This window comes from Melospiza melodia, chromosome 12 (genome assembly GCF_035770615.1).
Source record: "Melospiza melodia melodia isolate bMelMel2 chromosome 12, bMelMel2.pri, whole genome shotgun sequence".
NCBI lineage: Eukaryota > Metazoa > Chordata > Aves > Passeriformes > Passerellidae > Melospiza > Melospiza melodia.
In genome coordinates, this window is record NC_086205.1 from 16,245,689 (window position 1) to 16,266,558 (window position 20,870).

The 20,870-nt window shown below is 50.5% G+C and overlaps 2 protein-coding genes across 3 annotated transcripts in view; both read left to right on the plus strand.

Annotated features, from left to right (window-relative positions):
- Nucleotides 1-11,428, plus strand: part of LOC134423695 (D-beta-hydroxybutyrate dehydrogenase, mitochondrial-like) — a 23,864-nt gene extending 12,436 nt beyond the window's left edge. The window contains exons 4-6 of one of the 2 annotated variants that reach the window (XM_063166975.1): nucleotides 1,721-1,873; nucleotides 3,386-3,788; nucleotides 11,290-11,428. In XM_063166975.1, the coding sequence (XP_063023045.1) occupies nucleotides 1,721-1,873; nucleotides 3,386-3,788; nucleotides 11,290-11,422 (689 nt within the window). In that variant the 3' untranslated portion in view covers nucleotides 11,423-11,428. Of the gene's footprint in view, nucleotides 1-1,720; nucleotides 1,874-3,385; nucleotides 5,542-11,289 lie in introns of those variants that run through there. The other variant, XM_063166974.1, reaches the window with a different exon arrangement.
- Nucleotides 11,429-14,216: 2,788 nt separating this feature from the next.
- On the plus strand, nucleotides 14,217-19,936 carry APOD (apolipoprotein D). Its single transcript, XM_063166976.1, has 5 exons — nucleotides 14,217-14,372; nucleotides 15,249-15,402; nucleotides 15,650-15,771; nucleotides 17,484-17,572; nucleotides 18,764-19,936. The coding sequence occupies exons 2-5, from the start codon at nucleotides 15,280-15,282 to the stop codon at nucleotides 18,997-18,999; spliced, it is 570 nt and encodes a 189-aa protein (XP_063023046.1). The 5' UTR covers nucleotides 14,217-14,372; nucleotides 15,249-15,279; the 3' UTR covers nucleotides 19,000-19,936.
- The last annotated feature ends 934 nt before the right edge of the window (nucleotides 19,937-20,870 follow it).

Sequence of the window (20,870 nt, forward strand, 5' to 3'; positions counted from 1 at the left end):
GTGACCGACAGTTTGTCTTTGGTAAATTCCTGCCAAATTTTCTTAGAATGTTTTTTTGTTCGTGGTGAAATTACTCTGAAATTACAAAAGGATCCCATTCAGGGTGAGATGCTGTGCTGGATGCAGATCAGTGTGAATTTCAGTCATCTTGTCTCACTACAACTGGGAGCTTCAGTACACAGCTGTACACAGCTGGAAACAGCCTTCAGGGAGAACAACCTTAGCTGGGAACAGGGCAGGGTTACTGGGCCCATGTGAGGGCACAGTCAGTCTGCCAAGGGCATGTTGATGTTTTTAAGTGTAACAGGAGGTTAATGCCATTGCCCATTGGCAGAGTATTGCAATTTGCTTATAAGACTATGTTTGGTAAAATACATGGTTACTATCTGACTGAATCAATACAGGGTGAAAGTTAAAAGACTTTCATGCATCAGAATAGGGAAGCCATGGAGCAGAGGCAGGGCAAATAGCCCAAAAATTTCTGAGAGAGAGCTTGATAACATTTATCAACAGGGTGGCATGACATTGGTGCTTTTGATAGCAATGTTGGAGCTCCGTGGACATAAAGACTCCTTCTTAGCCCTGTTAGTTCTTGGTAAGAGGAAGGTCCTGGAGTGGAAAGGGGCCCCAACTTCAACTGAGTCTAATGCAGCCGCAACAGGTCAGCCCTGACTCCAGCACAGTGAAAAATAACCATGGTGTAAGGGAGGACATCTAATGAGGAGCAACTTTGTTGTCTTGTTCCAACTCCTCTGTTTGTTCCTCGTGCAATTTATGGCTGCATAGTCCCATGCTTCAATAAATCCGTGGAGTATGGACTCAGCCCTACAGACAGTATGGACAGTATGGATTCAGCTCAGCCCTGCAGACAGTATGGACAGTATGGATTCAGCCCAGCCCCACAGACAGTATGGTTTCAGCTCTACAGACAGGATGGACAGTATGGATTCAGCCCTACAGACCTTTGCCACTGGGAGTCCTGCAGCAATCGCTTTGAAGAGTCAAGTCCTTGCTGACCCGTTAAGTCCTGACATGTAAAGGGTTCATCACAGAAGCTCTTGGGAAGTGCAGTCAATTTAATTTTGACAGGACTGCATGTGCAAAAGACATTAATTTTTAAATTCCACTAGTTGTGAGGGTTGGTTGTAAGTTTGTTAGCTCCTGATAAAGTTAGGGTTGAGGGAAACCAAATACTTGGACTAAAACACAGCAGCTGTTAACCAGGCCATGAATGTACAGATCAATACCATGTACCATCCAAACAGCAAGCCAGAGTTGTGAAGGGGATTAAGAAATCAAAAATACCTGTTTTCTTTCCTTTTTTTCCCCCTTTCCCTCCTGATTGTTGGAGAAAGTCCAGCCCCTTCCAAATTGCAAAATTCATTATAAAGTCACTGAGTGGAGACAAACCTCGGATCAAGAGGAGGCTTAAAAGAGAGCCAGATGCAGCCTTATAAAGCCCTAGAAGAGCACTTGACTGTACAGGAGATGGTCAAGAGACAATACTTGTGTGGCCCCATCACTTTCCCTGATGTTCCAAACAAGCCCCTGGTGGAGGAAGAACATATTTCATCTCCTTGCTGGATTTTTTTCTACAACTTATTTCTATGAAAGTACCCAGTTTTTTGTTAAGGTTTTGGGTTACTGTGAACAACAAGGAAAGTGTTTTCTCTGTGACACTCTTCCTTGTCCCACTCTTTAACCATGTGTTTGTTGGCAGGTCTGTGGGGCCTGGTGAACAACGCTGGCATCTCAACCTTCGGAGAGGTGGAATTTGCAAGTTTAGACAACTACAAGGAAGTGGCAGAGGTCAACCTATGGGGAACTGTGAGGGTGACAAAAGCTTTCCTGCCCCTCATTCGCAGAGCTAAAGGTACATGCTGGGCAGTGGGGTAAGGCTCAGAGCTTTTGTAGCACAGCAAAGAGATGTAGGTAGAAATGCAAGCTGTACTTGGGGGAATGCCTGTGCAGGCCAAGGAGGGTTTCTGAGGATGCCATGTAAGCATTTGGTAGTACAGACTATTCTTGGGACAGGCCAGGCACCTACACAGCAAACATCCAAGATATCAGAGACTTTTGTGCAGTGTTGGCAGATATCATACAGACAAGATAATCCAGAGTCCACAGAGTGGTCATGTTTGGATAACTGCATCTTTTCCCTTCATGTTATTCCATTCACAGATGACTTCAGGTAGTGACAGAATAAATGAGATTAAATGACAGCCATTTCAGATGTCTTACAGGACAATGGTATTGTCAAAACTCTTTGTTTTATATTGAGAAAAGATATGTATGAGCAAAACTCTGAAGAGCTTCTTTATTTAGCATGTGTGGGAATGATGGTATAGGTGTGTGTTCTGGGAGGACAAAAGGGGGTATATTAAGAAGATTGCTCAGATGCCATTCCCAGACAGCAATTAACCACTAAACGAGCTCTATCTCACTACAAAAAGTATCTTACCCTTCAGTTCAGCGGGTGGATCTCACAATCCCTCTAAGTTACACTTAGGTCTGGAATGAGACAGTAGAGCTGTCCACTTGTTTCTCAGCTGAAATTTCGAGCTGCAGAAGGGTATTGTGCTCCCTGGCTGTGAAAATGCTCTCTGTAAAAATAGCTGGTGGAATTTCAAGGGCTTGTTTGCAAGTGTATCTGAAACCATAGTGCACATAGTGCTGAGACACACAGAGGAGTGACCACTGCTGTCATTGCCCTAAGGCAGTGCCCCGAGGGCTTGTCATGGGCTGTTGGCAGGAATTAGGACAACTGCTCTTCACTGCCTGTGAACAGCAGCACATCAAGTCTCCCCTTGTTTGTCCCAGGAATGGCCACTGTAGAGATTTGTGGCTGACCAGCTGGTTGAGTGGGTTGTGCTGCTCATGCTGCAGGTGCAGAGAAATCTCTACTCACTCTCTGCCATCCAGCTCAGGTCTAAAAGTACACACATGTGTTAGGCAGATGAGCTGTCAAGCTTGCAGAAAGAACTAGAACACTTGGATGAAATCACACAGAGTTGTGAGCTTTGCAGCTCATGACACTCTAGGCTGGGAGCTTGAGCCCTTCTGTAGATAGACACGTGGGTGAGGCACACTCCAGAGAACACACAGCTAACAGTCTCGAAGATCATGGTACTTCCCTGCTTGGAAATGAGGAGGGAAATGTCTTGTATGCTTGGTGATTTCTTTGATGCAGAGGTAGGCATATGCACCATCCCCTGGAGAACAGGGGTTAGCCTCGCTTGAGGCAGGAGAGAAATCTCCGTGACAGGGTGTGTGTGTTCAAGATTCAGATTTTACAAATCAGCATCATCCCACTGAGTACCTTTCACTGGGATGTTCTGGCTGCTGCTTGTGCAGCTCATCCCCGTCCCTGCTGGTTTCTCTCTAGGCCGTGTGGTGAACATCACGAGCATGCTGGGCCGCATGGCCAGCCCGTCTCGCTCGTGCTACTGCGTGTCCAAGTTTGGGGTGGCGGCGTTCTCGGACTGCCTGCGGCAGGAGATGTACCGCTGGGGCGTGCGCGTCATCCTCGTCGAGCCCAGCAACTTCGTGGCAGCCACGGGCATCCTGACGGCGGCCGGCATCGACAGGCAGGCCCAGGCTCTGTGGAGCGGGGCCGCCCTCGCCGTGCGGCAGGACTACGGCAGCGAGCACTTTGCCCGCCACGTGGCCACCATGAAGTCCTTCGTGAGCAGCGGCCTGAAGGACGTGTCTCTGGTCTTGAACGCCATCACCGAAGCGCTCACGTCCCCGCGCCCCAGGAACCGCTACAACCCCATGGAGATGTACTGGTGGGTGAGGCTGCAGGTCATGACCCACCTGCCCACAGCCATTGCCGACTGGCTTTACATCCCCGGAGCCACGCTGTAAGCAGGCATCCCTCAGGCGTCCCTCCAGGGCTCACACACAGGCTAGGCCTCACCTCTGCACTCCTTGCTGCTGTGTCTCCCCTGGAGATGCACGTGCTTCCACTTTCAAGTCCTGTGTTGTGGAATGCTAGAAGTGCATGGTTTTGTGGTTTTTTTTCCCCCCTCATTCTTGTTGTTTGCATTTCTTGCTGTGCTGATTAAAGTCGAAAGGTGTTTTCCTCTTAACTATGGAGGAAGCAGAGGAAAGTAAATATAACGTGTCAAATATGTGGCCAGTGTAATTAGGTCAGCAGATAAATTTGGCTTATTAATGGGCTCTTGCTTTTCCTTACAAGGGCAAACTGCTAATAGCAGAGCAAAGCTGTTGCTATGAGATGGCTTGAAGGGAGAAACTAAAATGGGAAACAAAAGCAGAGTTTTCCATTCGGTTGAAAATGGGTCAGTCACAGCCTTCCATTGTTTTCCTGATACTGCCAAGAAACTCTGCTGTGCTGTGACTGTCTGCTCTTTCCAGGGAAACTGCAACACTGCCTCTAAACAGCCTCATTACCTAGCTGCAAAGAAGGGTTCTTCCCTCCCAGCACTGTGGCCAGGAGATGCCAGAGCCAACAACTGGGCACATGATGGGCAGTGAAAAACCCTACTAATAATGAGGTCTGAGCCATCTTTCAGCAGCCCCTCTCCACCTGCTGCTGCTGAGCTTTGTGGGACAGAGTTTAAGCTGATGCAGCAAACAAATTAGGTTTCTTGGACTACTACCTTACGTGCCTGAACTACTCAACTGTGATACAGACATTGCCCATCCATCCCCATTCCCCTCTGGCTGGTGAGGGAGATGCTGTTGGCTTTTCCAAATCAGTTTTTTCATTTATCCTCTGCATTTGAACAGTATGGGGCACTGTGCAGCTAGTATGGCCTGACTATGAGCTCTGGAAGGATGCTTTAAGGGACACATTTCCTGTTTTTAATATTGCACAATGAAATCTCCATGTCACACAATCATCTTCTCAATCTACCTCTTGATAACTGATATGATATATCTCACCCAGTATCCCAAAGGGTCTCTTCTGTTGGCCACATGCAGGATTTCAATAATGTTTTCCAAGTGCATGGCTGCCTGCCATGCCCCATTCCCTGTGTTCCAGTGGTGACCACTGGTGGAGCAGCCAGTGAGCTGCAGGCGCTGCTGGCCAGGCTGGGACCTGAGCCTCTCACTCTTAGGGACCAGCTTTTCCTTCCACTCTTTTGCCTTATGTGAGATTAAGTGGCTGTGAAAAGAGCTTGTTGATTGCTCTTTCTTCATCTGCCTCTGCTAGCTCTGACATGGAAACTGTGCCTTAAAGTTTTTGTATACCATTGTCTGCAAATTCTTGGAGTCTGCATGCAGCCATGAATGCTGTGATGCCTTCAGGAGGAAAGCAGCTTTCCCTTGGAGATGCTGTCAAGGCAGCTTGTCTTACAAGTAACAACTGCTAGAAATACTGCTGTGCAGTTTGTGTCTTTTCCAGATCATCTGCACATGAAGATTTCCTGGGATTCAGGACCCAGAAAGATCCCACTGAACTGCAGCTTAAACAGTAATCACTTCTGCCCCCTGCCCTGTGAAATGTGATTAATGTTAAGTAGCTCTGATTTGCACAGAGAGAAAAATAAATGGTAAGATTTTTAAAGCATATGTCTCTGGCTCCAGTGCTCATTTCTACATTTGTTTTCCCACCTCCTTTGAATCTGAGGTTGGGATTTAATTAGGTTCAGTAATTAAGGAGGTGGTTTAATAATAACAATGAATGATGTTTCAGCAGGTAGTGGGTTTGTGGAGGCTCAGTGAGAACTGCCTGGAGCAGAATGGGCAGCATGGCAGCATGGCCCATTTCCTCAGCAGCAGGCAGTTAGAGAGGCCTCTCTGTAAACACTGTCAGTGTTTGTATTTTGTGTGGTTTCCCTCGAAGGAGATGGTTTAGAGCAGTGCTGTGCATTATTCATTGCCTCAGCACTCTTCATGTAACTCATCCAAGGGCTACAGCTGCCTGGTAATAAGGATTAGCTCCTCTCACAGACAGAACGGAGACTGGAGAGCCAAGAAGTGTCCCAGGCCATGCAAGGACCTCGTGGTTGAGCCAGGGTTAGGATTTCACAGCATGTGAGCCCCAGTCCCCTCCTGTGCCCCCTGAGAAGTGCTCAGGAGGGCTGTTAGTGCCTGATCTGGTTTCTGCCTGGGAGGGGAGCTCTGGCTGTCTGGGAGAGAGAAGAGTACGTGTCTCACGCCATAGAGGTGCACTAATATGGCATTGAGGGCAGATTTTTGTTCTGCTGGTGAGTAACAGAGGGAAGAAAACTCAATTCCAGTTGACAGTGACCTTCAAAGCCTGAGGACAAAAGAGAGAAGTCCAGTGAAATCCCATGGAAGCCCATGCTCATTGCTGCGGTAATATCCTACAAGAAATTACGCTGCCAAAGCTTGCCAGGGCTTTTTTTTTTCAAGCACCAGCTGCTGAGGCTGTGGCACTGTCCCACCTTTTTCTGCATGTTTCTCACAGTGCTTTGCATGGTCCAGCTCCTTAGTGCACCCCTTAGCCTTTGTGAAGTGATCCTGGTTTTCCCTTCAGATCCACAGCTTCTCTGTGATGGCACTGGGAGCCAAGAGGTGGCCAGTCCTCTGCATGAGGTCCTGCCTTGCTCAGGGAGGTGCTGCTCAGCCCTCTGCCAGTGGCCCGGGCAGTGCCTGGGTGTGGGGCCTTTGGGGTTTCTGCAGGGAGCTCTGCTCTGCAGCACCCAGCTCTGCAACAGTGCCCCCCAGTGCACCTGCACACGGGAGGCTTGCTCAGCCTTTTGGAAACTTGAAGACCTCAGAAACTCAGGACGGGTTTATCTTCCTAGCTTAAAGATCCTCCTTAAACATGCTGGTGTAAATAGCAACAGCAGCACCTGTGCTTCTGGCTGGGGTTTTGAAACACAAGTTTACAGCTTCTTGTGTAACCACAATGCTGAAAAATGTCCAAACCAATACCAGCAGGTTTCTCAGCCAGCAGCTTGAGCTCTGGGTATTGGAGAGATGCTACAAATAGAGAATTTGTAAGAGAGCCAGCTCCACCTCCAGGGCCTGGCCTGGAGCCAGATACAGTTAATTCATTCTCAGCAGTGTTGGAAGGGCCACAGGGATGTTACTGATACAGCCCTATCATCCTCTCCCCTGGTGCTCTTTGAGGCAAGAGCAGACCTGTGTTTTCACCTCAAAATACTGATAAATAATACCTCAGCGCTGACAGCAGCTTATCAGAAGGCACAAAGTAGCTGTGTGTGCAGGTCTCCTGCAGCATCCAGTGCCTTCTCCTGTAGTGTCTTGAAGGGAAGAGCTCTCCAGAGCCCTTGGCAGGATGGTTGGCAGCATCATCCTGCCGGTGCCGAAGGCAGCTCTGGGCACAGTGCCTGGCTGAGCCAGGGTTCAGTGCACTTATCACAGCATGCTGCACTGAACATGCCTTAATCCACTGCCTGCAGGGCAGCTTAATTTGGTTCCCCGAGGGTGCTTTGTCTCACTGCACTTTTTGCCAACACAGCAGTGACAGAGGGGGTCTCTGCCCACCCCCTTGTGCAGTATTGCTTTCCTCTGCCCTTACAGAGAAGCTGACTGTGTTTTGTCCCCATATGTATGGCCGGGGGGGCATTCCCCAGCCAGCATGGCACAAGGTTGTCCCTCCCCCTGAGCATGGCCCCTGGTATGAAAACTCTTTCTTGTGCAGGACCTAGCAGATGATGTTGAGGAGGGCAGTGGTGTTTCCCAGGTGTTTCCAGCTCCAGCACACAGATGGAACAGATGTGGTCGCCTGAGATCTTCCTTCACTGTGTTTGACAAGACATCAGTAAAAGTCAAAATGGGAAAAATGAAAGAATTCTTGGTTTGGTTGTAAATAAAGTGTTCAGCAGAGGAACTAGGTAAGAGCTGGTCTGTTTTAATGGTTTAGTGGGGACTGAGATGAAGCACTTCTGGCCCTGACACTGCTACAGGTTCACTAAATGCCCTGAATAAATCACTCTACCTGCACCAAGCTCCCTAACTTTCCCATCTTCCTCTGCCACCACCCTGCCCATGCTGGAGTTATTGTTATAACTGATGCCAGAATAGGTATTATCCCCCTTCCCACAGGCTGAATTACTTTTTGTGGTAGAATAATACATGTGATGACTCCAGTCTTCTGCATGAAGGCTGCTACAAATGGCTTTTAAAAAGTCCTCTGAATTGTTGGATCTGCAGGGAGGAAGGTGCCAGGGGTGAGGGCAGGCATTAACACCACTGAGCTGCTCTTAAACAGGCACCAAAGTTAACCATCACCCCACAGGCACCTTGCCCAGGGACCTTGAACAGCAGCTTGGGGAAAACTCTGCACGGTCTATTACTGCACACCAGGGCTGTGGGTGGTACCTATCACCTTTTGGGGTCAAGTGCTGCAAGAGAAGTCATTTTCCTGGTCAGACTTTAACCAGGGTTACTATGACAGTCAGTCAGCAGGCTGTCCTTGTGTCTCCTTCCTGGTTTCTGCTTGCTCAGAGGTGTTGAAGCATACAGAGCACAGCAAAGCACCTTCCCTTTCCAGCTCTAATGAGAGAGAACCATTGCTCCAGGAAGCATGACTAAGGAGGGAGCTGTTGGGAGAGGGAATGCACCCTGGAAAGGCCCCATGGCTCCATCACTCACTGCAGGGAGGGATGTGTCAGTCCCTGTGTCCCTCTGGAGACATCCAGTGGGTGTCTGGAGTGTGGCTGCACAGCTCCCCTCCCTGGGGAAAGCTGGTGCAGGTACTTGGCCTGGCAGCCCTCCAGAGAAGAAATGTGGGTCAAGTACTCCAATACAGCTGAGGTGCACTTTGGTAATGAGGAAGTGCCTGCAGAAAATCTGCCTGGGGACTCAGAAAAGGCTTCAAGGTAGCAGTGGCCATCTTTAAAGAGGGTGAAATGTGTGGTGGCTTGTGTTGGCACAAGGTGGCTTTGAAGAGCTGCAGGACACAGTCAGCCAGTGGGTGCAGTGGTCTGTCCATCCCAACAAGGGACTCCAGCACTGAGTTTTCTCAGGGCCAGCACTGGTGTGGGGATGGAGCCAGTGCTTTTACTGGGAGCTGCTGCCACACCATGTGCACACACAGGAAATGCTTCTCTCCCCATCTTTCCCATATACACTCAGCCCACACACTAAGTCACAACCTCCTCCCCTCCCTGCACATGTTATTTTGCTGTACCTTTATCAACAAGCAAGTCCCTAAGACTCTGTAGCCCAAGAGCATATCTGGACCTTCTTTTTGCACCACTGCCACTTTCACAGCCCTGAAGCACACATGGCTTGCCTGGTTCCCCAGGCCCTGGGGACACCTGCAGGGGGTGGCTGCTCCCTTTCTGCAGCACTAACAGGCACTGGGAGGAGCAGGAAGCCCCCAGCTCCTGCTTCAGGCAGCTTTCCCTCCTGCAGGCACAAGCCAGGAGCTGGCTTCCAGCTCTGTCTGTGCATGGGCACTTACAGAATCAAAATCAGTCCCATGTTGATCTGTTGCCTCCCAAGGAAGTTCCTACACTTCTGTACATCTGTCCTGGTACAAGAAGCTTTTGTTCTAGTCCATGGGTAACAACCTTTTCTCAAGAATAATTATATCAGGGAATGCAAGGTGTGGCATGTGGAAAATGGATGCATGTCCTCAAGTCAGATCTCTTTTCACTGAAATACACATCTGACTAATATTCCTGGGCTGCAGCACAGATAGAAGCATTTTAAATATTGTCTAAAGTAATCATTCCTAAGATCTCCCAACTGGTTTGAATGAAACTCACCATGAATGGCATCTCTGTGCCATTTCATACTGTAACCATGCATTGCACACAAGTCAGAGCACTGACCACTGAATTTATGTTATTTATTTTCTGTACAATGTAAGTTCCAGTCTAGCAAACACTTAGGCCTGTGTTTCAATGCAGGCTGTGTGTGCTTGGGCTCGGTGGCCTCAATGCAGCTATTGACAGGCAAAGCCAAACACATATGCCAGTGTCTTTGTGCTCTCAGCCTGTGTGGAGGGATGAGACTTGCGCTTTCAGAAAGGATATTCTTAAAATTCTCCTCTGACCTGTGGTGTGAGACTGGGGGGACTCAGAGATATGGGATGGAAATGCTGGGCTGGCTGGTCAAGAAGTCCTTCAAGGGCAAAATTCTGCCCTTGGATCTTCCTGGTGCACATATAAAACATATATAAAACAGCCTTAAGGCCTAAGAGTGAGGGATATCTGAGAGTCTGAGGCCACTCCTGAACTCCCTGTGTGATTCCTGGGCTCCTGGTGCCCAGGAATGCAAGTTGCTGACTTGAAGCAGGCTCCCAAGTGCTCTGGCAGCAGGAGAGCCCAAACCCTGCCAAAGGGCTTCCTGCTTGGCTGCAGGACAGCATAATCTGCAGGAAGATTTCTTAATTGCATTCCTTAACATAATAGGGGCTGTTCTCTCTTTCCGTGAGCAGAGCTGCGATTACCCACTCGCTATAAATCTGTGTCGTGAGGAAGATGTAGGTTCTATATAGGTCATAGAAAATATAATTGTGTAACTGCATTAAAGCATGCCTGGGCTAAGGGCTGAAATGTGGCTTAGCCTCAGAAAATAGAGCTGTGGGCTTTAAATAGCCTTACTTGGGTATCTCTTGGACAGAGCTGGTGATGCTGTGAACCAATCACTGTGCTTCCTCCATGAGAATAGAAAGTTCATTTGCAGAAAAAGCTCTCTAAACATGCTTAATGACATTTTTTAGATCATTTACAGTATGTTTCTGGTTGAGAAAAGAGCATAATGAATCCACTGGGGACTGTGGGAGGTCTCCTCTGAGAAGGGGATGCGGGGCAGGGCAGCTGGGTGCTCTCTGGGCTGGGCTCAGTGGGGCACAGAGGATGAGCTGAGTCACACAGCCAGGGCCCTGCAGTGCCCACAGTGCTCAAATCTGAGTGGGCATTCCCAGACAGGACCCACAGGAGTCTGGTAAATGCCCATGGATCTGCTCCTACATCCTTTGGAGATGTCCTCTGCCCCCTTAGGCTGTGCACTCCTCCCTCCCCTCTGTGAGGACAAACCTGGCTGAATGCCTGCTCTGCCTGTACCCAGGGTCTGCTGTGAGAACACAGCAGTAAATGCAGCAACAAAACTTTTTAAACCTTATTTAGCAGCATCAGGCAGCCCTTCATGTGGGACACTGGAATGTAGGAAAACCCCAGGATTATGGGCACTGCTTAAACTCCAGTTTTTATGGTGTGCACATCCACAGGGGTGAGATGGCACTGGGCCAAAGCTTTGTCACTGTTCCAGATCTGCAACGTATTTCTGCATACAGAGACCTTGTTTTCCTTCTCTGTTTTATTTTTTCCACTTTCTGAAGAGTAAATATCCCTCTGGCTTCTCTCTCTGCAGGGATTCAGACCTTGGCAGCCATGCCAGTCAGGCTGAGGAGCCTTCCTCAGCACAGCCAGAAACACTGCTGGTCCTGCATGATAGGGGCTGTCCCTTAAATAATAACACCCTTTTTTGTTTTCTAAGTGCCTAAATTCTCTCTCTTTGGTTTCTTGTGTTTGAATACATAATTGGATAACTTCCAAGGTGGAGAGCTACTCACTAATTGTATATAAATTAATCACAACATCTTTTGTGCACTTGCATGGGATCAAGTTCCCATATCCCAGAGGCCAGAGTCTGTTTACTTCCTTTGCTGTCGTAAGTGTAATTAAAGATTTTACACCATTCTGCATAAACAGATTTCAAAGCACCTTTTGCCACTCCTAAAAACAGAGGAAAATTCCCACCTGCTTTTCTTTACTCTGTCTTGTCTCCTACTTGTTGATTTTTTTTTTCTATATACGTGTTGCAACTTGTTGGCCAGCACAAAGCCCCATTTCCTGGAGAAGAGGAATAAAAACAAAATGGAAGGCACCATGAAAGGTAGTGGCAAAAAGGAAGAGCTGTCCACGCAAACAATGTTGTCTCCATGGTGGGACCCTCAGCACTCCCAGGTTATCCTGGTTCTCAAGCTGCTGGAATCCCAGCTGGAGACCCAGTGTGGCAGGACAGCCTCTCCCTGGAGCCAGGTCCCCACCAGGCCTGGCTGGCTGAAGCTGCTCTGTTTCACGGGTGCCAAGGGTTGATACCTGGGGGCTGCAGCAGGACAATCTCACTCCTGCACTAAGCCAGGTCTGCTGCAGGTAGAGTGTCACAGGTGGGGTGGCACTGCCCTGTCCTAGCCCTCTGCTGGCTGAACTTTCTGTGCACTTCTAGTTTATTCTAACAAGGAGGTTTTCTTTGCTGACAGCACTCAGTGCTGTTGCATCCTCTCACTGGAGCCAGATGAGCTTTGTTTCTGAAAGGGACGATTGGCAGCATGAGAATATCCCAGCCAATGCAGTCTGTCTGTAAATGCTGTCACTCCTGGACCTGCCGTGTGGCTCATGCCACCTCAGCCCATGTGTGCTCTGCACCCACTGCTGCCCAGCCCCTCGCAGCCCCCCTGCCCTGCTGCCCCATCCTCCTGCAGCCCCGTGGGACCCTGCTGTGCCCCAGCCCTGCAGCCTGCCCTGCAGCTGCCTCATTGCCCAGAAATGTGGGGAGGTTTCATTCTTGCATGAACATTCCGCGCGTGTCTGGTGCCCCCCTCCTTGCCCTGGTTTCTCCACAGCTTTCCTCCTTCCTGTCCTCCCTCCCCTGCTCCAGCTTCCTGCCCTTTGATGTGTGGCCCCTCCTCTGCTCCAGGGCACAAAGTGCTTACCAGGTGGGGATGACTGAGATCCCACCCCACAATTAGGTGCAATTTTAAGGTTATGCTTTTCTCCGAGCCCTTGCTCTGGAGTGGCTCAGAGCAGGCTCCTGCTGTGGGTTAATGGTAGGTGGGACATGGAGCAGGCTCTGGGCTCGAGGAGTGTCAGCTCCTGCTGGCTCCTGACTTGTCAGCATCCTCGCCATGGCCAACTCCTGCAGACTCCTGCAGCAGGAGTTCCATGGTGTAGGGGGATAGAATATAAGAAAATAAAGATAGTGTAGAAAGTAATCTTACCCCTAAGGAGTTGCAGCTGGGCCAATTATCAAAGATTAGGAACAGGCCTGACTTTAACAGGCCACAGCTGTAACCAATGAGAAGAAGAGTGTTATATAAGAGTGGGGTGGCTGGTTAAGCAGGGAACTGGAATCAGGTGGCTGCTTTGTGAAGAAGAAAGAGTCAGTGCTCTGAGGAGCTGCCCACGAGAAACACCAAGGAGGTATGAAACCTTTGTGGTAAGGAGACAGCAGCATGGAACCCCAGCAATAAGATGACAACACTGTGGAGCATGGCTGGGTGAGCACCTTGATGCTCTGGTGTGACTTTGGCTGCATAGTGCCAGGAGCCAAAATGGCAGTGCCAGCCCAGTTATGGCCATGTGCTGTGGCAGACCCTGTGCTCCCCTGGGCCATTCACCCCAGCTGCTGCTGCTGGCTCTGTGCTGGGTGAGCCAGGCACAGCTCTGGTGGTTGTTGAGGTCCTAAGACACACCTTGGCTGTGCTGTTTCAGGGCACATCTTGGCTGCACAGCCCCAGAAGGGGACAGGACTGAGCTGTCTGTGGCTCCTGGAGTGGCAATTGGGCAGTCAGGAGCTCGTGTGTGTGTGAGTAAGGCATGCAGGGCAGCATGTAAAAACACATCTGGAGAGAGAAAGTCTCAGCAGAGATTAGATAAAAATGTAATTAAACACAGGGAGCTTCCTGTCAATTACTCAACTCTTGTATAACTCTTGGGACTGGCTGCCTTCACAGATGGCTGCTCTGCTGTCAAAGGCATTTGCTGGGCACCTGTTGGAAAAAGTGCCAGGTCAGCAAGGAATTAATTGCACCAGCATCTTTCCTTGTAATAAGATTAAAAGTCTACAAGAAAACTGCTGAAAGGTCTTACAGCTCCTCAGACAAACCTGTGATGCATCCTACTGCTTCATGCTCCTCATGTACTCAGAGCAAGGGACTGTGACGGGGACAAGGACGTTGCAGTGGCCTGGAGGATCTCCGGGGCTCAAGCAGGAGGCAGAGGAGGCTGCATGTCCCCCCTTGGAGCATGGCCATGGCTGCTGCTGGACCAGAGGGCACTGGCTGGGAGCTGCTGCTGTCCCCAGCCCCTCTCAAAGGCTGTGGCATTTCTCTCCTTCCCCTGCCACTTGCACCTAGGCCTGAGCTTTAGTGAGTGGCTGCAAGGCAGAGAGCTCTGCAGCTGCAGGCAGTACCCAGACACGTGGGGTGCCTTTGTTTGCCTGGGTGAGCAGCCAAGTTGCAGCCCATCTCCAGCTTTGTACCAGCTGCAGATCCCAGGCAGCTGACTGGCCTGCCAAAAACCTAAACACGTCGAGGACCAGGGAGTGGCTTGTGCCAGAGCTGAATAATGATGATCCCAGCACACTTATAAAGAGAAGCAAAGATCTCACCACAGAGCTGTTCCTTGCTGCCCTGGTCCTCTGCGGAGCATCACTGTGCCTCGCCCACCAAGGTATGTCTGAATTGGGAACGGTCTGTGTCTGCAGCTGGAGACAGACTGGGCTTTTCTTCTGAACCTGGGGAAAATGTTGCTGCTGCTCCTGTGCAGGAGTTTCCAGCCAGGGAAGCAGAGCAGCCGAGTGCTGCAGGGTCTGTGCATGCCATCCTGCTCCAGGCAGAGCCCAAAGCATGTGGGCAGCATCCTGGCTCCAGCAATTGTTTGGGTACCAGCAGCACAGCTTCTGCTCTGCAGGAAAACCTGTCCTTTCCCTCCTCACCCCATGCTTTTGGGGGTCTGTTCCTGTTGTATTTGGTGCCGATTTGAATCTGTACCAACTTCCCCACCTTGCAGTGCTGTGTATATCCTGGCATACAAAGACTCCTCCAGAGGCAGCTCTCCCACCCTGTTGCAGTGTCCGGCAGCCGTGGCTTACCGGGGGATGTCCCTCCTGCCATGCAGGTGTACAGTGCTCACATCCATGTCCCAGAGCCCCAGCTCTCTGCTGGCTCTGGAGTATGTCCCTTGTGCTCCACCATTTTAAAGCAAACATCCTGCATTTCCCCTTACCTCAGTTTTGGACAAACAATGATGCTCCTGTGGGTTCTTGGATGTTTATCACCCCTGCACCTTGCATCAGATGTGGGTGATAAGCAGGTGTGTTCTCACCAGGCATTGCCTGGCTTTTTCTGGAGCTGCTGGGCACAACCTGAGCACAGGCAGGGCTTAAGGCTGTTTTGGGCTTGGGGTTTCTTTGGCACTCTTCTAATGATTCCTTCCTCCTTGCTGCACCCCTGAGGGGCCCTGCTGCATGTCCTATCCTTTGTGCTGCATTTCATACAAAGCTCTGCTCCAGGGAGGCCCCAGCTCAGCTGTTTTCCCTCTGTCCAGGTGCATTTCCCACCTGCATCCCAGTGCAGCCATGCTGGGCACGGCAGTGCGGCTCTCGGTCCTGCTCAGCCTCTTCAGCGTTGGGAAAGGCCAGATGTTTCACATGGGACCGTGCCCAGATCCATCTGTTCAAGAAGACTTCGATATCAACAAGGTGTGAAAAGTTTTCTAAAAATCTCACTGGGTGTAGCTAGTTAAGCTAAGTGGGCATGGGGCTGACAGCAGCTGCCTGGGTGCAGGGGTGGTGGCAGCTCCGGTCACACCTTGTGCCAGTGTGGGTCTGCAGCTCTGCTCACCCCCAGTCCCAGTCACTGAGGGGGAAAAACTGTGCTGACAAAAACAGGCTGCTCTGCTTCAGCTCACTCATGTTAAAAACATCTCTTTAAACTTTCTCCTGTCAGTATCTGGGGAAATGGTACGAGATAGAGAAGCTGCCCTCAACTTTTGAGAAAGGAAGCTGCATCCAGGCAAATTACTCATTGAAGGAGAACGGGAAGTTCAAGGTGATCAACAAGGAGATGCTGTAAGTGTTTGTGTTTGGGCCATGTCCTCACTGTGGCAGTGGCACTTGCTGTCCTTGGTGTTCATTTTTCTCTAATTTGCCTGTGGCTGGGGCTGAAGGTTCTGGGGGAGGCAGCCTGTGGTTGCAGTAGCTCTTCTGAGAGATATGGGGCTCTGATTCCTGCTGGTGACCTGAGGATCATCAGGTCTCTGTCTCATTGTCAAGGTGAGTGAAAAGAAAATAGATCAAATGTACATGGTGACCTCAGCATAAAATAGCCTGGATCTCCCCTCTGACAAGCTTGTCAGCCCCAGAGATGGCTGAGAAGCTGGATGCCCTGGGTCCTGCTCTGGGGGAATCATGGGGCTGGTTATGGGATGGCAGCTACCATCATGTGCCCCTGCATGCTCAGAAGTGCCTGTGCCTTGTGCTCCTCTCTGCTCCAGAGTAAAAAGTAAAGGAAAAGGGGCAGAGAAGGTGAAGAACATGAGTGGTTTTTACTTAAATATTTGTTTCTGGAGTATTTACCTTGCACAAGTAGTAACTGCTGTGCAAGGGGATTGGAAATCATTGTCAGTTTAAATCAGTGGTGAAGTGAATTTTTTTCCCTTTTTTAGGGAATTAGGATAGTTTGCAATTATCCTGAGTCCTCCTGGATTTTTACACGGACAGATGCAGGTGTTAATGAATCTGTTCCCATCACCAGCCTGTGCTGTTGTGGGCTGGTGCTGTGAGGGGCTGAATGGATGGGAGGAAGCAAGTGCAGTGCTGTCCCCTGTGCTCCTGGCATGGCATGGGCACTTTGTTCTGGCTCACAATAGCAGCAGCACAGGAACACATCCCTTGTGTCCGGGGCAGAGCTGTTCACAGAGTGCCCAGCAGTGTCTCAGCAGCTCCACTGCTCGGGCTGTGCCTGGCAAACAGCTGGACATTCATTTGTGCCTGCATTAATCTGTGTGAAATCCATCCAGTCATTGCTGCCACTGCTGCAGCAGCTCAGGACTCTGAAATATCAGGGATATTTTGGATGTGCATGGCTCCAGCATTAGCCCCTTGACCTCTGCTGCTGGCAGCATTCACTTCTGCCTCCTTGGCTGTTCCTGTTTTACAGAGAAGTGTGAAACTTTCCTGCCTGATAGGCAGCATGCAGGTCTTGAGGCATCAGTGCAAAAATGCTGTTATGAGATGGGCAGCTCCAGTCTTAGGGCTTGCTGCCAGCAGGGCAGTGCTCTGAATGAGCAGCCAACGAAACCCTGGCTCACCGTGCAGGTACAGGTAATTTGCCTGAGGAGGAATGTGCAGTGACCTGGAAAAAAAGCACAGGTGATTAAACAGAAGTGAACACGTGCTTTCCACAACTACCAGGAGCTAAGCTGCTCCCTGGCTCATCCAAGATCATGGATGGGATCCTCCCATCCTCCTGTGCTGCATTCCTCCCACCCAGTGCAGAGCAGTCTTGCTCTCCTTCCCCTCTGTCATTTTCACCCTGGAACTAAAGGACATCCAGCTGCCAGGGATGCTGGGGTGGTTTAACCTGAGTGATCATCTACCCAGCTGTGCCTGACCCAGGACCTGCTGTGCCCTGAGTGCTGCTGAAAACATCCTCAGGCATGCTGGCGTTTACCAGTACCTATTTCAGCCTCCTCTTGTCAGGCAGTTGTGTCAGGAGGGATGATTTAGTGGAAGTGAAAAAAAGGGATCTCCCATTTTCCTGACTTTATTTCTCCCCTCAGTGCCAATGGCAGAATCAATGAAGCTGAAGGAGAGCTCATGCACATGGATGTGAAGCAGCCGGCCAAGCTGGGCGTGCGCTTTAACTGGTGTAAGTGAAACTGGTGTGCTGGGAGGGCTCCCGGTGGTGCCCAGGGCAGAGCTGTGCCCTGGCCATTGTCCTGTGGCACCAGGGAGGGGTGGAGCTCCCCGTGTGGCTTCAGCACAGCAGCAAAGGGCTAAAATAGACTTTGTGGCCAGCAGGCAGTGGTTTGGTGGCACTGATATGCCATTTACAGCAACAGCCCCCTCCCTGGTGGAGAACTCTTCACCAGGTCTCAGAGCAAGAGAGATCAGCAGCCTTGCTGTCCCTCCAGGTCATTCCACAGATGGGGACAGGGAGGTGGGGGAGGCAGCCCCACAGTGCTGCAGGAGCCAAGAATAAGCCAAGAATAGTGTTTCTCTGCGCACTATGGTACAGCTACTTGCCCACGCTGCCTCTATGTACAAGTGGCTTTTAATAACCATTAATAATATGGTTTTGTTAGCTTGTTCCTTCCCTTGTCACTCTAACACTCCACAGGGGCCTGCTGAGGTGCTGTGCCACATTGCCCAGCGCTTTTCTCTGTCTGCAGCAACGCTGGAAAGTGAGCTGCAGTGTCCCCTTGGATCCCGTTTTATTCTGCTCCCTGACACCTTTTCTTTGGCAGTTTCATAGCTCCCTTTTGCAGAGGGGTTATTTGGAGAGATGGGTGGAGGAGGGGTAGTTGCAAAGGCAGTCATTGTTCCATGAGCACAGCCAGACTGGATTCTGCCCTGCTACAGCACCACCACAGCCCTTTCACCTGCAGCAGGTGCAGCCCCAGCCACCTTCACTGGGTGTGAGCCCCAGAGAGCAGCTCTGGGCTCTGCTGGCTCCCAAGGCAGGGCTCCCCATGGCAGTGGGTGGTGGTCTGTGCTCCTCCTGTCACCAGTGTCAGCTCCCAGCACTACAGCTCCTTCCTGGCAGCCAGCACCCCCACACTGGTGAGGCTGGGCTGGCTTTCTTCAGCCCAGGAGAGCTGTTCAGGTCATAGCGTTAGCTTTCCAGAAAGACCTTCACAGTCAGGGCTTTGTGTCTTTCCCAAGTTCCTCTGGGCAGAACAAGGAGTCCTGGTAGGCTTTTATAAATTATAGCTGCCTGTACTGACCACAAGTGTGCAGCAGCCAAAGTGGGAGCAGTCCCAGGAGCTGTGGCTGGGGTGCAGCAGAGCTGCCCAGAGCTGGTTACACACGGCAATCACGGTGCCCTCCTCTCTCCTAGTCATGCCTGCTGCCCCTTACTGGGTCATCTCCACTGACTATGAAAATTACTCCCTGGTTTACTCCTGCACCAACATCCTCTGGCTCTTCCACATGGACTACGCCTGGATTCTGTCAAGAGCTCCTGACATGCACCCAGAAACCGTGGAGAACCTGAAGGGAGTTCTCCAGTCCTACAAGATCGACACCGATAAAATGATCCCCACTGACCAGGCCAACTGCCCTGCTGAGATGTAACTCCTGGCATGCAGTGACACAGCACCAGACCAGAGATAAACTTTGTTGCTAGCTTTATTATCCATTAGAATTTCTCTGTGTACCTGAGAATTTTAATAACATTAGTTTCCTCTTTGCCAACAGTAGTGTGCCAGCCCAGATGTACTCCTTGCTGCCATTCCCTGTATTGCTCTTCCCCCTCTTTTTGTCTTTCTCTGACTTTTGTAGCATAACTGTCTGAGTCAGTGCTAATGGGTGAAAGAAAGAAACCCTGCAGTGCAGACCTGAAACTCTGCTGCTGCTGTGAGTCCTCCAGTACGGGGATGGGAAAGGGTGTGAGCTGTGATGTGCAAGTATTAGTCTGGGGAAAAATCCTTCATCACACAGCCCCATGTTCATTTCCAAATTTTGTCTTGATGCTTCTGGGCCTGCCATGAATCTACAGTGTCTGAGCTACACTGTGGGCACTGCTGTAGCATAGCAACATCCAGACATGGTGGGTCAGTCCTGCAGCCTGGGAACTGAGGCTGGGCGTCTTGAAAGTTTTCCAATGCATGGCAGTAGGCATACATTGCTGCTAAGTCAGCAGACCTCCTTGCAGAAATCAGATCTTGCCTTTTGTATTTTAAATCTAAAAATGTCTAGAGATTCAGCATCACTCCATCCCCAATGTCTATGTGTCCTCTTGCCTCTAATGAGGCTGGTCCTGCCCTCCCAAGGGGCTGGCTCTGACTGTACTTGTAAGCAGGCATAAAGAGATGGGGCTGCTCCCTTGTTCTGTCTTCCAGAGGCTTTTCCCTGAACAGCAGGAGACAGCAGGCTGTGCCCGACATCCTGCACTGCTGCTGCACGTGCCAGTGCCCGCTGGTGCTGCATCTGCCCTGGCAGGTGCTCAGCAGGCACCACGACAGCTCTGCTTGGATAGTACTCATGCAACTCATTAAAAATGAAATAAAAATACCTGCTTCAGGCCTTTTGTACCCTCCCAGCTGCTCAGCGTTTGCCAGCAGGCTGGGGGGCTCAGTGTGTGGGGCCTGCTCCTCCTGTGGGGCTGCAGTGAGCAAGACAGCCAGTGCTGAAAGGAAATGGTTTGTTCTCCAGCTCTCGGGGGTTGGATGTATGGGCACTCCTCATTGCCTGAGTCCTGTCAGCAAAATTGTGTTGTGCCTTTGGCTGACAGTGACCTCCATCTCCTGCTGCTTTTACTGACATGAAGAAATTATGACATGGATGTAGAATGCTGTAAATCTGCAGGAAGCATTCTACACTTATTTTGGTGGGACCCTGGTGGTGTGGGTGTGCTGCAGAGCACTTTCTTGCCCTGGGAGAGCTACAGGCGCTGAGCAGGAAGCCAGTATGTCACTAATCTTTACCAGTCAGAGGAGGCCAGGATGGGAGGGACCAGAAACAACTGCCATGTTGAAGTCATTATCCCTTTAAACTTCCAAATCCTAATGCCACAGTTCCTGTGACACAGAATTAAACACTCCACCCAATTTTTCAGGCTATGAGGATGATGGACGTGCCAGGATACAAACAACTGCCCAGTTGTTCCCAAGTATGTCAGATTCTGGGTGTAATAATTTCATCACTGCTTCATCAGGTTCCTATTTTCCTTCTCACATGGATGGTGCTGCTGTAGCCCCGTTGTGTGTGATGCAAGCCCATGGCACAGTGGCTGTGAGCCCTGGGGAGGGAACCTGCAGCCCCATGGGCAGGGCAAGCACTGCCCAGCACTGGATCTGGCTGGGAACTGGGATCTCCAGTGTGGCTGAGAAATGGGAATGTTTCACTCACAGACAAACCCCTGCCATGCCTGGGCCCTCTGGAGACCACGCTGGCTCCTTTGCTGTGCCACAGACACCGTGACAAACCTGGGCTGCCCTGGCAAA

Excerpts from the sequence above, each read along its gene's own strand:
- APOD (XM_063166976.1), top strand. The coding sequence starts at position 15,280 with ATGCTGGGCACGGCAGTGCGGCTCTCGGTCCTGCTCAGCCTCTTCAGC. Across the intron at positions 15,772-17,483 it reads GTGATCAACAAGGAGATGCT|TGCCAATGGCAGAATCAATG; the intron begins GTAAGTGTTTGT and ends TTCTCCCCTCAG. Across the intron at positions 17,573-18,763 it reads GGGCGTGCGCTTTAACTGGT|TCATGCCTGCTGCCCCTTAC; the intron begins GTAAGTGAAACT and ends CCTCTCTCCTAG.